This window comes from Tachypleus tridentatus, chromosome 13, assembly GCF_004210375.1.
Source record: "Tachypleus tridentatus isolate NWPU-2018 chromosome 13, ASM421037v1, whole genome shotgun sequence".
In the NCBI taxonomy this organism is placed as follows: domain Eukaryota; kingdom Metazoa; phylum Arthropoda; class Merostomata; order Xiphosura; family Limulidae; genus Tachypleus; species Tachypleus tridentatus.
This window is the reverse complement of record NC_134837.1, coordinates 115443275-115460211: the sequence shown is the minus strand read 5'-3', so window position 1 is coordinate 115460211 and position 16937 is coordinate 115443275. Positions and strand designations below refer to the sequence as shown.

The 16937-nt window shown below is 35.0% G+C and overlaps 1 protein-coding gene across 1 annotated transcript in view; it reads left to right on the top strand.

Annotated features, from left to right (window-relative positions):
* The window catches only part of LOC143237807 (syntaxin-like), a 104203-nt gene that overhangs the window by 59872 nt on the left and 27394 nt on the right, over nt 1–16937 (top strand). Inside the window, exon 4 of the mRNA XM_076477419.1 lies at nt 1281–1380. Within this exon, the coding sequence (XP_076333534.1) occupies nt 1281–1380 (100 nt within the window). The remainder of the gene's footprint in view (nt 1–1280; nt 1381–16937) is intronic.

Here is a 16937-nt window from a genome sequence, read left to right as displayed (position 1 = left end):
ACATTATATCTCCACAGAGAGACATAGTGTGTTTCAACATACATTATATCTCCACAGAGAGACATAGTGTGTTTCAACATATATTATATCTCCACAGAGAGACATAGTGTGTTTCAACATATATTATATCTCTACAGAGAGACATAGTGTGTTTCTGTCGTTTATTTTTTATTTCTCCTTCTCCCAAACGCTTTTTAATCGACCACCAGTCCTTTATTCCAAGCGGATTTTTTTGAAACTTGATTGGGTTATACTTTGGTCAAATAAACTTGGACATTGTTTTTACTTATTTTTATTGAGGGATCCTTAAGCATTTTGAGGAGTCAAAGCTCAAACAACTCAAAAATGTATATTTTAGACTCCTTTGTGGTCATACTTACAGTTATCATACTCTTTTGTGGTCATACTTACAGTTATCATACTCCTTTGTGGTCATACTTACAGTTATCATACTCCTTTGTGGTCATACTTACAGTTATCATACTCCTTTGTGGTCATACTTGCAGTTATCATACTCCTTTGTGGTCATACTTACAGTTATCAAGATGAAACTTGGCAAAAATATAAATTTTCATGATTCCAACACGTTTACATACTAAGCTTGATTAACTCATTTTGCGTCTTTTCATGTGGATGAACAACTTTGAAAAAACATAATTTTGGGATTTGGGAGCAATTACTTGGTTACATTTTGACCAATTTACGTAGGATTTGGTACAAAGATACTTTTTACAGGTTCTAAACATAGATGTAGACACGTTTGGAATGTTTGTCTTTTACTCAATTTTCAAAGAGGAAAGGGATTGAAAGTGGCGAAGACATGTTGCAATTACCCACGAATTACCACTATGCCTCTCTTAAGGTAACCATATGCCTCGTCATCTAATTAGTGACGCTCATGAATGGATTAACGAGATTCCCACTGTCCCTATCTACTATCTAGCGAAACCACAGCAAAGGGAACGGGCTTGGAGAAATTGTTACACAGAAACAATGATAAAAACAACAACTACAGATAAGTCGAGACAGATCATAAAGCGAGAATGAAATTTACTGAAACTGGCTTCGGTTTAGGTGTCATTCTTTAATTATTTGCTTGGTTTGTCATAATTTTATCATATTCGTTATTATTGCTACTTGTTTTTGCTAAATCATGATAAATGGCCATTAATTCCAAGATACTGTCCTAGTTTTATATTTTCTTAGGAATTGTGTGTATAACTATATTTTATGCAGGATTCCTTTTAAAAAACACAACATTCCCATCTTTTCTTTCCTAGGTGGAGGATATAGGCAGAGGTGTTGAGAAGATTGAGACCAGTGTTAGCGAAGTCAAGAAAAAGCACAGCGCCATCCTGTCAGCTCCCCAGACAGACGAAAGTAGGTGGTTAAGTTCTAGAAACGTTTCGTACATTATGACATAGTTGTATTCTATGCCCCCTTCACTGTACATGTTTCAGCGAACCGAAATCACAATATTACGCAGTAATTATCTACACCTATTGAAGCAGATAGCCCAATGTGGATTTGCTATAAGAAAACACACACACACACTTATCGGTATTCATTCCCTTAGTAATTTTTAACCTCTGTGTATATGTTTCCCAAATAACTTCAGTGTGATCATTTAAACTTCTAAAAAGAAAATACAGATTAATTAATCATATACAAATACCGTTTTCTGGATGGCGCAGACTTTTGTTTTCAACATTTTCATATTTTTTCTTCTTCTTAGAAATACAGGAAGAAAGATCACGGAATTCTATCCTGTCAAGCAGTAACAAAGCAGCGAGATTACAATACTCTTTTATTATTGTCTTGTCGTTGTGTTGTTGTGACGCACTTTATTTCTGTGATACAGTGTTATCATCGTTGTATGTGGGGCAGTTATTTATATATTGTGGTTTTGTTATTTTTCTATCTTGCTTATTTTATGAACTTTTAAGTAATATATATTATTAGCGTTTTCAAAAAGCCTCTCGTTGTGGTCTTTGTCTCATTCATTTCTTTTAGTAAATCTGTGACGAAGATCGATTCAGATCGATGCATTAATATACGTATTACTTAGATAAGTAATAAATAGAACTGCTTATTCTATGTTTCATCCAACTGATCTTCGTCCAGATCTTGAGAGTTGTCTTGTTAAAATATTTATGTTCTGAATCTTGTTGATTAAACAGAAAAATAAACATCTTTTAAATAAAATTGCGCTTTCCAGCAAGAATAACACAGTCTCATTAAACCATTCTATTGAATTACTATGAAACTGTTTACATTCATTGTGTTAAACCTGCCGGGAAAAATCGTTGAAATTTGATTAATAAAAAAAACAGCTCTCAAAGCGTTTAACCATGGTAATGATCTATATTCAATATCTACATCTGTCAAACATTTTAAGTCACGAAATATATTAGATTTATTTTACATGTGCCCGATATCTAAATTATTTTATGAAGATACTTAAAAACAGCTGGACTTAGATGTTTGTATTCTTGCTTTTCTCGTTTGTTTATTTATTTGTTTCAGCACTAAGCTTCAGGAAAGGCTATCTGTACTTTGCCTACAACAAGGAATCAAACTCCGGATTTTAGTAATATAGGTCCGTAAACTTACTGTTGACCCATTAGAAGACCTGTTTGATTCCTCCAAAATATTGATGTTAGAACTTGAGATTTGTTACCTGTTTAGTTTTTGTTTTTTTTTCAGACAAAGGTTGAAATTCTGAAACTGGAATATTCTTGCTTATATATATAAAAAAACAAATATAACCCAAACACACATACACACGCGTATCCATTTGTGGATACAAATACAAAATCACTAGCACAAACAGTCTATTGTGTATTGTGTAGCTTTATGACTAACTCTAACCAAACAAACAAATAAAAACAAAACAATACTTGAATACAAAATACATTTCAATTTTTTTATTAACTTCTACTTGTTTCCTGACTTCGCAACTTACTCTTCAAGAGTGAAATACTATCCATAATAAAAAGTTTGAAATACATTTTCAACAAAAACTTAAGTAACCAAGTAACCTGAATTAAATACATATTTTAAGAATATACAAATATAAAGTACAATCCTTATCTAAATTAAGTACAATAAAATACACTCATTGGTTTAAGTTCATTAAATAAACTTTTTGTCTGTTCCTTTATTATTTTCTTTCCACTAAAATCTTATCTTAATTATACTGACTCTTGTTATTATAGAAAAGCAGTCTATTTCCATAATCTTTAACAAATCAATGAAAAAAATAATAATTCTGACTTACTTTATTGTCCTTTCCATGGTTTCTAGTAATAGTTTTACCATTGTACAATACCAACAAGCTTTACTCAACCATTGTTACTTTTCTGTAAAGTGACGTCATAAGCATTTTTGAAATAGTTTTTGAAAAATTAATCGTTTATATTTTACATCCCCAGAAAAAGAACACATGAAAATAATATTCATTCAGTTTTCCGGTGATGTGGTTGTGCTATCAGAAAACACAATCACACATCCAGTATTTTAAATTTGCTCTAAAGACATTCATTGAAATGTTGGCTAGCATATATTGGACTTTGTCTCAGGAAGTCAAACACGTAATTTCATTCGTAATCTTAAATTTCCTGTCTCACTAATATAGAATTCACCATGATCCACACATTCTAAAATATATTTTACATTTGTAGAATTGCAATTAAATACACACAGTGGAAAGTGCAAAGGACTATCTACACTAGTCGTCCTTCATTTTGTAGATATCAGAGGAAAGGCAGCTAGTCATCACCACCCACCGGCCAACTCTTGGGCTACTCTTTTACCAACGAATAGTGGGATTGACTGTCACATTATAACACCTCCATGGCTGAAAGGGCGAGCATGTTTGCTGTGACGGGGACTCGAACCCGCGACCCACAATTTACGTAAACTAAAGGAAAGACAGCTGGACAAGAGCATCCACTACGAAACGTTTTGGGTTATTCTTGTCAGTCTGAACACTAGAATTTCACCCACAGTTTCATAATCGGCACGCCATAATCCACACATTATAAATCCCTACGGCTGAAATAGGAGGAATGTTTAGTGTGACGGGGCTTCGAACCCACGACCTTCGTATTATGAAGCGAGTGCCGTAACCATCTGGCCATGCCGAGCCGTATTCACACCCTGAGGTCATTGAGTTGTTATTACTCTAAAGCGAAAGTATTTTAAAACTATATAGACTAATATTCAGTATGTACAACGTCAAATGCTTTCTTTTATTAGTAACCAATCAGCAATAAGTAACAGATTCCGGAAATACTAAGCAGCTAATAAGTCAAACTTGTTAAACAAATAAATTTATGAACATACAAATTATCTGCATACAACAAGAAAGGTTGACAAGGTTTTCTTACGTTATAAGCTAGTTTTATTGTTCAGTTAAGTACTGGTTAAAAGAATACGTTGGAAGCACGTCTTCACCAGACAAAAAATAACTAAGAATTATGTTTACTAAACTATTGGTAACTCTAGTTTCAGTTTGATATTTCGCAGAACTAAATTACCTACATCAGCGATGATTCTTATTAATATAATGGAGGTAAACAGCCAGTTAAAACTAAATTGCAAAAACATCTGTTTTATCCCTCAGCTTGAGTACGACACACTCTTGGGAAACATTTGCTTCTTTCATTGAACTTTTGGGTTACTATTTACTAACAAATAATGGAATTGACTGTAACGTTATAAAGGCCGTGCGTCTGAAAGGCCGAGAATGTTCAATTGTGGCATTCGAACATGTGACCCACACAAAAGTGCATTTGAGAAAGGTATAAGTTAGCAGATCACTGTTATAGAATACAGATTTTTGAATTATGATTTCCGAATATTTCCATATACATTCTTAATTTAAAGAATTTGTGAGTTTTGGGTTAGTTCTGGGATCATTGCAGCTATGCTGACTTTGAGTATCGTTATAGGAATCTGACGATTCCTATAAGGTAAGTTATAAATTTTACTACAGTAATACAACTAATAAACCTGTTAAATTATCAGGTCATCCCATAAGTAATGTCTGAAAATTTGATACAGAAAGTGCATCATCAGTTCTGTCTTTGTAGAAGGCTTTTATGACTAAAATGTGTAGTAGGACGTGTATAAAAATGTTTACACAAATAAAAGAAACTAACCCAACTCCACTTTATCAGAACATTAATCAAATAAACCCTTATGAAGATGAATGTGTGTGAGGAACACATCAGACATATAATACTTTATGAGTTTAAAAAAGGCAATAGTGCAGCAGGAACTACACAAAACATTCAAGGTGTTTATGGTGCGGGGTCTCTCAATGAAAGAACATGTCGAAGGTGGTTTCAGAAGTTCAGATCAGGTGACTACAGCTTAAGTGATGCGCCACGTTCAGGTCATGCTGTTGAGTTTAATGATGACTTGCTGCTGGATGCACTTGATGAAGATTGTGCTGTAACAGTTAAAAGCTGGCACACAAGCTTAACTCAACCCATTCAACAGTTCACCGTTATCTGCAACAGCTTGGAAAGAGGTTAAAACTTGGAAAATGGGTCCCCATGATTTGACAGAAGCCAACCTTAGAGCAAGAGTGGACATTTATACTACTCTGTACTCTCGTGAACGTAACTCACATTCTTTGGACAGGTTAGTAACTGGAGATGAAAAATGGTTATTTTATAAAAAATATTACGCGCCGCAGACAATGGCTCAGTGCAGGTAAACTGTCTAAAGTAACCCAAAATGGACCTCCACCCTAGGAAAGTCTTGTTAAGCGTTTGGTGGGATATTGTTGGTATGATCCAGTGTGAGTGCTTGAATATTACACTAAAAGAAAAGAGGCCTGCTTTGATCAATCGTAAAGGTGTTGTGTTACATTAGGATAATGCACGGCCCCAAACAGCAAGGATCACATTTGCAAATATTGAAGAGCTAGACTGGGAAAAACTTCCACATCCTCCTTATTCTCCAGACCTTGCCTCATCTGATTATCACCTATTTCGAAGTTTGCAGAACTATCTTGATGGAAAAGAGTTAGAACACATGAAGATATCGAAACTACTCTCTCTACATTCTTGTCCTCCAAACCCCAAGAATTTTATAGAAGTATCATTCAGAAGATTGTGAATCGTGGGCAGGAAGTAGTTAATAATAATGGAACATACATTATTGATTAAATAACATTAAAAGCGTTTGAAATATTTTCTCTTTTTCTGAACCTAAAATCGGACATTACTTAAGGGATGACCTGATAACAGTTAAATACAAGTTCAAGTGTCTATAACACGTATTTGAACCCATTTATTTTATTATATAAAAGGAGACGGGAAAACTTATGTTTGGCTGCTAACATGCCTCTCCCTCTCGGTGGTTCAGCGGTAAATTTTAAGACTTGCAGCGCTAAAAATCAAGTTTCGATACCTTTGGTGAGCACAGCACAAATAGTTCATTTGTTTACTTTGTTTAACATCAGACATATGCGTGTGTTTTCTTATAGCAAAGCCACATCGATCTATCTGGTGTGTTCACCGAGAAGAATAGAACCCCTAATTTTAGCGTTGTAAATTCTCTCAACGGAGGCCAACATGGTTTCTGGCACTTTGCTCTTCAGTGTGTAACGTTTTAACTCTAACAGTAAGACATGATCACGCACAACGTTCAAAGTATTGTTTTTTTGGAATTAAGAGCAAAGCTACACAATGGGCTATCGGTGCTCTCCCCATCACAAATATCAAAACCTGATTTCTGGCGATGTTAGTCCGCAGACATACCACTGTGCCACTGGAGGGGCGTTCAATATAAGTTATGCTTAAATTAACCTGTTTGTATTGTCCCAAAAATGTCCGTTTTAAAGTTTTAAAAAATCGACAATTAATTGGATACTTCTTAAAACGAATGTAGCTATTAAACATTTATTGCAACATTCATACATATCTATATTCGAATATATATGTGTGAGTGTATGTGTGTATTTGAATTATTTCTATAATTCAACTCTATGGGAATTATTTTAGATGTACTAAATAACCAGGTCATGGTGCTATAAATCTGCGACATGTCAAAGCTGCTTAAACACGTTATTCGTACTTCTGTCCACCAGTTCTTTAACGCATGACTTGCTGCAGTATTTTCAGAATAAGAAATAGCACTCATAGAAGGCAGGTTGGCGACGCAGATAGGGAAGCAAGCTTTCGTGATTGGTTACTAGAGGTAGAGAGAATGTATAATCAATACTAAACACTAAAGTTCTGTGATGAGTTTCTTAATGACTTGTCGTGAGCCTGTGAGAGATTTAAAAAGAAAGATACTTTTGTATTCACAGAGTAGCATACTTAGTTGATTAAGTCAATATGAAACGAATACTCAAAATCACGATCAATAGAAACACTCCGAAACCAAAAGATTTTATACTTGAATCTAAACCCTAACTTGTTTGAGTTGTGCGACATCTTGAAACGAAAAAGCAGAATTTTAACGTTATAACTTATAAGTCTACAAGCTCAGCTATAGGGCTGGGGCTGTTGGAGAGGTGTGCTTGTTTGTTTGCGTTAGAGCAAAGCCCCAGTGTACTATTTACTATCTCCACTGCGGGGAATCGGAGAGCCCCGATTTTGACTTTGGAAGTCTGTAAAATTACCGTTGTCCTATCGTGGCAGGGCCTGGCATGGCCGAGCGCGATAAGGCTTGCGCTCGTATTCCGAGGGTAGCGGGTTCGCATCCGAGTCGCGCTAAACATGCTCGCCCTCCCAGCCGTGGGGGCGTTATAATGTGACGGTCAATCCAACTTTTCGTTGATAAAAGAGTAGCCCAAGAGTTGGCGGTGGGTGGTGATGACTAGCTGCCTTCCCTCTAGTCTTACACTGCTAAATTAGGGATGGCTAGCACAGATAGCCCTCGAGTAGCTTTGTGCGAAATTCCAAAACAAACAAACAAACCCATCGTGGGACTTCCATGCGGATGGGGTGGGGAATCGTATCAATTGGAAAGTTACGAAAAGATATACACATAGGTGTTTACAAAGTTTTTATATATTTCGGTTTGTTTAGCTATTTATTTGTGTTAATACACGGGAAATTATAATTTAGATGAAATCTAAAGGTTTCTCATTGTTAGTCGGAAGATTTTTCTTCAAGTGTGAAGTTAAATTCGGTATAATGAGATAATACGTAAAGTGTCATATGAGTATTCTCGTGAAATATTTGTAAGTTAAAAAACTATTTTACACTAATCATATTTTGCGCAGACGTTTTTTATCTGTAATGAAAATCATTGCATTTGAAACGTACAATTAAAATAAAAAAAAGAAAGCTGACCTAGGAAGGTCGAAACGTTATTCTCTCCTTATCAATAAAAGTGTTAATACCGTGCCAGTCATTCTGAGATACATGTTCTTGCATCACCATGGTTACATATAACTTGCTGTGGTTAAACTGCTTTATTTCTTATACTTGATTAGCTTGTTCGGATGAATTGCCATAGTTAAATAAGTTCAGACTTTAAAGTGGCTTAAGTGGCTATCTAATGAGATTGTCAGATGCAGCATTGTTACGGGTACTTTCTAATATACTGACATTGTCAGATGCAGCATTGTTACGGGTACTTTCTAATCTATTGAGATTGTCAGATGCAACATTGTTACGGGTACTTAAATCACAGAGTCTGAATTACCACTTATATTATTTTTTGTGACTGAATCATTGTGTTTCAATATAGCTCTATGTTTCGAACATGCACGGAGAAATCACGTACTCATGATGTGTTTAAATACAAGCTCAAATGGAAATTTACGGTTGGACGTTTCGTTAATGAAACATTAATAACAAATTTACATATAAATGATTTCCACAAGATGCAGATAGATTCAGCTACATTTAAGAAGTTTCGTGTCCTCTAAAAACACACTCAGAAACTGATGAATTTAAATTAATCGATGTCTTCTTTGACATATTAATTTCGTTGTTCTTTTTAAATCGTCTCGTTAGAATCAGGAAACGAATAAAGATAAAGATAAAGATAAAAAATAAATGAATATGGTATGCTTTGGAATGGTTTTTTTTGTAACCTTTTGGCTACAAAATTTATAAAAGTACAAAAATAAAAGATAATTTTTATAATGCTCCATAAAGAAAAAAATGCTCCTTTGAAGATAACATATATCAGTTGGTTGAGTCTGGCCCCCCCGCTAGTGCAGCGGTATGTCTCCGGATTTACAACGCTAAAATCAGGGGTTCGATTCCCCTTAGTGGGCTCAGCAGATAGCCCGATGTGGCTTTGCTATAAGAAAAACACAAACACTCGATGAGTCTGTGATTCAACGTTTGTTGCGAACAGTCTCGTGGCTAGACGTCCATAAGATTATGGAATTGAAACGTTAAAATCTGAAGACCGATTTCCCTGCAAGACAGAGCACAGACAGCACATTTTTAATTGTGTAACTTTGTTTGTCGTGAACAGAATAATAGTTTCAAAGTTTTCGAAGTGCTGTAAATAAATTAAAAAAACGGAAAATATTTTATAATTATATGAATCGTGGTTCTGCTTCGTGATTTATACTTGAACAAAATATTATATTTTTATAAGTTTTACACTTCAAGCCTTCCATTTAAGCCTTGCCAAGCGTGTTAAGGCGTGCGACTCGTAATCTGAGGGTCGCGGATTCGTTCGCAATCCCGTCGCGCCAAACATGCTCGCCTTTTCAGCCGTGGGAGCGTTATATTGTGACGGTCAATCCCACTATTCGTTGGTAAAAGAGTAGCCCAAGAGTTGGTGGTGGGTGGTGATGACTGTCTGCCTTCCCTCAAGTCTTACACTGCTAAATTAGGGACGACTAGCACAGATAGCCCTCGAACAGCTTTGTGCGAAATTCCAAAAAGAAACAAACAAACCATTTAAACCTCTAATTTATATGTATTGTTTCTGCTTATTTCCAGAGGAATTCGAGTTATTTAAACATTGCTATGAAAATATTATACAAAATGGGTTAGATATCTAAGTATAATAACTGTTTACTCCTAAAGGATAAACCTCTTTAAGATGAATTGAATCTAAAAAAATAGTTCCCATCTGTTCAGGATTGACTTAAAAATCCATCAATTTGGGATTTTGTCCAGGGAATCTTGGAAAATTATTGTAAATGCTGAGAGTACAGAAAGTTAAAACTAATAGAAGAATTTTATTTTTATATCACTTTTATCAGTACTGTGTGAACTGTGATGTCTCCTTCAAAGCCACCAAACTGACCTGTTCTGTGACGAAGCAGAAAAGAAGCACATATGTGTCTGACGTTTGATTTATAATTGTTAGTCACAGAAATGGCCCCGATACTTGTTTGTGGTAGTAACAGTTGTTGTATAATTTTACCTTGGCTCAAAATATTTTTTTAACATGTACGTTTGCATGGAAGGATACTCATGGACCCTTTATAGAAAGTATGGTATTGACATGAAGTGTTCTGAATAACAAGTTGATAGGTTGGAAATCCAACTTCCGCACACCCTTGTTATTTACTCTCAGTAGATCTTAAATTTCTGCCTTTGAGTTGAATATTTGAAAGTGTTGCTGTTTATTCCTAAGATGTTTGAAGCTGTTACACTTACTTAAGACTTGTTAAATATCAGAAAAAAACATTGTTCATTACCAAAAGTCTGAACCAAAAACATTGTTCATTTCCAAAAAGTCTGAACCAAAAAACATTGTTCATTCCTAAAAGTCTGAACCAAAAAGCATTGTTCATTCCCAAAAAGTCTGAACCAAAAAACATTGTTCATTCCTAAAAAGTCTGAACCAAAAAGCATTGTTCATTCCCAAAAAGTCTGAACCAAAAAATATTGTTCATTCCCAAAAAGACTAAACCTTGTAAATTTCATTAAGATGATTTGAATATTTCAATAGCGTTATTCTCGCTCACACAGAAATAACTAACATAAGAGCCCCGCATGGCTAGGTGGTTAGGGACTCACAAAATTCAAAATCATGTTTTCGTTTAGGAAGGGCAGATTCGAGTTGCCTTTCCTCCAAACATGCTCGCCCTTTCAGCAGTAGAGACGTTATAATTGGATGGTAAATCACACTATTTGTTGGTAAAAGAGTAGCCCAAGAGTTGGCAGTGGGTGATGATGACTAAACGTCTTCCCTCTAGTCTTTCACTACTAAATTGGGGATGGCTAGCGCAGATAGCCTTCGTGTAGCTTTTTATGAAATTGAAAACAAAGACTAACACAAATAAGATTCTCTACTTCTATCGGTAGTCGATGCAGAAAACAACAAGGAATAAAAGAAATTATTTATTTTAGGTTCCGTTAAGAACATGTGGGTTATTTATGTTCGCAATTTTTACTTTGAAATGATAAACTAGAAACAAGCAGCCAGTCAATACTACCTACCGCCAACCCTTGGGCTACACTTTTCTCGCCAAAAAATAGTACTTGGCCGTTACTCTTATATCACAATTATGGTCTCAGCTCCAAAGTGCGATTTGTCTTTTTTGGTAACAGGACTCGAACCACAACTACAAAGTTCACCACATAAACCATTGGATGGCGCTAGGCCAAGAAAACTGTAAAGTACTTGCGGAGTAAAAAAGTCAGGACTTGGCTAATTTTATGCAGTTAATGAAGAATATATGACGTATGGCCCTCTAATATGATTACTTTATTAGTGCAGTTTCGCGTCATAAGAGGGATATCCTGGATATCCGTGAACTATAGGTTCACTACTGTTATGTACTGAAGTAATTGAAATGAGATTTTGCTTAGACTTTCTAGAGGGATTGTAGGGCGATTTTATAGAATTTGTTTGTTTGTTTATTTTAAATTTCGCGCAAAGCTACACAAGGGCTATCTGCGCTAGCCGTCCCTAATTTAGCAGTGTAAGATTAGAGGGAAGGCAGCTAGTCATCACCACCCACCGCCAACTCTTGGGCTACTCTTTTACCAACGAATAGTGGGATTGACCGTCACATTATAACGCTCTCACGGCTGAAAGGGCGAGCATGTTTGGTGCGACGGGGATTCGAACCCGCGACCCTCGGATTACGAGTCCAACGCCTTAACCAACCTGGCCATGCCGGGTCATGATTTTAAAGAAAGCACAACATTTATATTTACTACATTTAAAAACTACGTGACTTAGTCGAAGAAAATTATACCAAAGGGACATGAAGAAGCTTACATTTTATTCAGTACAAGTTACCATGTTTTATTTTATGATTTAAATCGTAAGCAAACCATCACATTGACATGGTTATTCTTAACGTCCCCAGTGAACGATATGTATAGTTTAAGTTCGTTACTCAAGTTTGTCATGCTTCTTGCACACTGCTGATCCTATAAAAAAGAAATACCAGATCACTTGTTTATGGCAGCACTACATTCTCAAAATACACGTCTCAGTGAACAAGAACTTTAAAATATCGTACGTAGTTTTATCAGCCAATACCTTGAGCAGAACTGAAAATTATTTAATATACTTTACAGACATTTTAAGATTAGGTCAGAGTCTAACTTCAGCGGAAAAGTCCGCTACTCAAGTATCAGAAATACATAAATTGATTTATTTTTCTAGAATTTTGCATAATGCTATTCTTGCACTTATTGTTTTCAAGTTCAAACTGATAGACTAGAAGGAAGGCAGCCATTTCACAGCACATAGAGCAAATTATTGGGCTACTTTAATCGTATAGTTGGATTTAGCTGTTGCTCTTATAACGTATCCAAGATTCCAAAGTATGGAGGCGTGTTTTTGCGATGCAGACTATGGACACTCAGATTCACAGTATAGCTCGCTAATTTTTACGCCATGCCAGACGTTTTAGATCGGAGCTTGAAAATTGAAGCTTTAATACTTTGTATAAATGTTAATTTGAAAATCGTTATTGATTAAATTACCAAATTACAGATATCTTTCTTTCTTACTCCAGAAGTGATGGGAGCGGGTGGAGTTCAGATTTAAACTCTTCATTCTTGATGACGAGAAACCCACTTGAAATAAACATGTATCTCAGAACGGCTGGTATGAGTATTAACACCTTTAGTGATAACGTGAAGATGACCTAGGGAGGTCGAAACGTTGTTCTCTGTTTATCAATAAAAGTGTTAATACTCATACCAGCCGTTCTGATATACATAAGCTATTCACTGTTTTATTACCTGATGCTCACATCAAACCAATTTTTGTAATTAATACCCTTCAGTACAAACTGAAGAAGTACGTATGACAAATGAGAGAAAAAACGTAAATATATAACCCTATTTATATATAGTTATAATTAATTATAGCTACACTCCTAGTTTTATATTAAGATAGTTATAATTGATTATAGCTACACTCCTAGTTTTATATTAAGATACTTATAATTGATTATAGCTACACTCCTAGTTTTATATTAAGATAGTTATGATTGATTATAGCTACACTTCTAGTTTTATATTAAGACAGTTATGATTGATTATAGCTACACTCCTAGTTTTATATTAAGATAGTTATGATTGATTATAGCTACACTCCTAGTTTTATATTAAGATAGTTATGATTGATTATAGCTACACTCCTAGTTTTATATTAAGATAGTTATGATTGATTATAGCTACACTCCTAGTTTTATATTAAGATAGTTATAATTGATTATAGCTACACTCCTAGTTTTATATTAAGATAGTTATAATTGATTATAGCTACACTCCTAGTTTTATATTAAGATAGTTATGATTGATTATAGCTACACTCCTAGTTTTATATTAAGATAGTTATGATTGATTATAGCTACACTCCTAGTTTTATATTAAGATAGTTATGATTGATTATAGCTACACTCATAGTTTTTCTTCCAAAATATAATGCGTGATAACATAACTGTTTAATTCCGAGTTTACTGTTTTTTCTTCCCAAAAATTTTGAAACTAATGCGTCATCTACATGGGAAAAATAAATTGTGTAAGATTACTGTCGCAGTAGTTGTTTATTTCGATAACTTCAGTGGTCAGTGGATCATCGATATAATAATAGCATTGTCTGTGTTGAACATAAATGCGCACAAAGGGTATTTGTGCTATGCACAAAAAGCGGTTGGGGCTGGCATGGTCTGGTGGTTAGGTCACTCGATCCGCAAGCTACGGGTCGAGAATTCGAATTATGTTACTGAACATACTAGCCCATTTGGACATGAAAGATTTTAATGTGATGGTCAACCCACTTTTTCGTTGGTAAAAAGTAGCTCAAGAGTTGAAGATGGATGATATTGACTAGTTACTTTCCCTCTAAGTTCACTCTTTAAATTAGGGACGACTAACGCAGATAACCGAAGAGTAGCTTTGCGCGAAGTTAAACAAACAAAGAAACCTACCGCAGATATCAAACGCTGTTGAAGGAGTTATCAGCCCTCAAGCTTACCGTTGAGCCTCTATAGGTTGGGACAACGATAGAAAAATGATAATTCCATACCTACCATTTTTAGCAACTTGAGTAACTAATTCATCCTGTACTGATGTGGTTATAAAATAGTTAATCTGTAATAAAAATCGCACAATAATTAATTATTTGTTTTTTGTTTTTTTTTGAATTAAGCACAAAGCTACACAATGGGCTATCTGTGCTCTGTCCACCACGGGTATCGAAACCCGGTTTTTAGTGTGTAAGTCCGTAGATATACCACTGTGCCACTGGGGGGGCGTTAATTATTAAATATCAACAAAATCTTAAATTGATAATTTGATCTATGATAAAATCAAATCTTTCTAACACGGAAATGTCTGGTTTTGTAAAGTGCATGGCACGTGTATGTTAGATGGTTCACGGAGGACATGCTTCCCACATCACACGCACTCATCTTAATTTAATCAACAGTTTTAGTCTCATAGTCTGATGCTAGTTCTCCGGTTTCTTTGATGTATTTCATGAGACCGAGGAAGGCCTTGGAGCAACAAATAAAATAAATAAAATTTAAAAAAACATTAAAAACGAGAGCCATCGGTTGTAACCAGCATTAGCAAATAGTTAAATGAATCACGGAGATATAGGTTTACACTATTTTTTTTTCATAATAAAGAAACGTAATATTTTTTGGTATGGCTATTTTGGTAAACCTATATAGGTAAGAAAAAGAAATCAAGGAACCCACATGATTAACTTTCTTATACTTCTTAGATTACAAATCGTTATCTGGTATAATACGATAAAAAAAACTAACCGATAAAGCATGTCATTAAATTAATTTCTAAAGTTTCTCCGTGAATTTTTTACCTTTTAAAAATTTACGACTTTTCACTTTCTCGTTTTATAAAGACTGTAAAACACAAACGGTATCTTTACTATCTGCCAGTCTCTTTGTCTATTTTTGAAAACTTCTTAATCTCCTTGACCGTATAATGTGAATGGCACCAACAGCACTCGTGTATGATATCAGTCTTTTTGACAGATGAATAAAGAAACTAGGACAAACTGAATACAAATGGAGTTAAAATGGATATACGCATGAATAATGTGTCTTTTGTGTTGCATGTTAAATAGAATCTGTAATGGGAAGTTATTAAATAGTACATGTTAAAATATCACTGGCATCTTTTAGTAATTATAAACACAGAAACGTTAAGAGATAATTCATAAATATAAATCGACTATTTCACTTCACCGTAGGAAACACGAGGCAGAATTTATTACAGATTCCATTTTTACTATGATGGGAGAACTGAGGAATAGGGTATTCAGATCTGATGGATTATTTGCCAAGAATATCTGTGCTGCAAGCAGCATCGCAGGTTTGAATCCTGTACGGTTTCAGTTTTGACCTTTGCAGATTTTTTCTATTATTTCTCTACACCAAATTCCCAAAGCTTGTATTTCCAGAGATTTAGTCACAGCAGTGAAACTATATTTGGATTCACCACAAAACTGTAATTATCCTACAGAGCATGAAGTGACGTATAAAAGCCAGTAAACATACTTGTTCACGAGAGGTGAGGAATAGTTTTGGTTTGTTTTGAATTTTGTGCAAAGCTACAAGGAGGAGCTATCTGCACTAACCATCCCTAATGTAGCAATGTAAGGCAAGAGGGAAGGCAGCTAGTCATTATCACCCACCGCCAACTTCTCTTGGGGTACTCTTTTACCAACAAATAGTGGGGTTGACCGTCACATTATAACGCCTCCACGACTGAAAGGGCGAGCATGTTTGTTCTGACAGGGATTCGAACTCGTGACCCTCAAATGACCAGTCGAACGCCTTAACTCACCTGTCCATGCCGGGCCTAGGTCAGGAATGAGTTGAAGTCTATAAAGGGGACTTTGCGAAGGGTATTCACATTTTCTGCCACACCCAGGTGGAAGAAGGCTCACTGTGCATCATTAGGCTAAAATATTAAAATTATGAATGACCTTATCATCTCACTTAAATTTTTCAGGGTTACTAAACTGTTAAAACTAGAAGACCTTTGAGTTTAGAATTCATAACCTTTAATAATTTTTCAAACAACTATTTACAATGAACAAATATGAGGTTTGTTTTGATTTACGGTTTTATTTATTTTAGAGTTGAGAATATTCAAAATAATTGAGTCCGAAAACGTACTATATTATTTTTGTTGCAAAACTACATTTCAATATTTTTTATGCCAATTCAAAAACATAAACAATAACGAATTTAATTAATTCAAAGTGTACAAGTTGAAAATTTGGGTACTTATGTGTTACAATTGGACAGAAAAATTGGCATAAAAATCACAGAAGTGACACAAGTTCGTAAATTTACGAGATTACCAAACCAATTCACATTATCGTAAACATTTAATAATAATTTTACGTATTCAAAATGCTCTTCCTCAATGGCACAGCGGTATGTCGGCGGACTTATATCGCTAGAAACCGGGTTTTCGATACCTGTAGTGGGCAAAGCACAGATGGCTCTGTGTAACTTTGCGCTTAATTGCAAACAACAGCAGAAA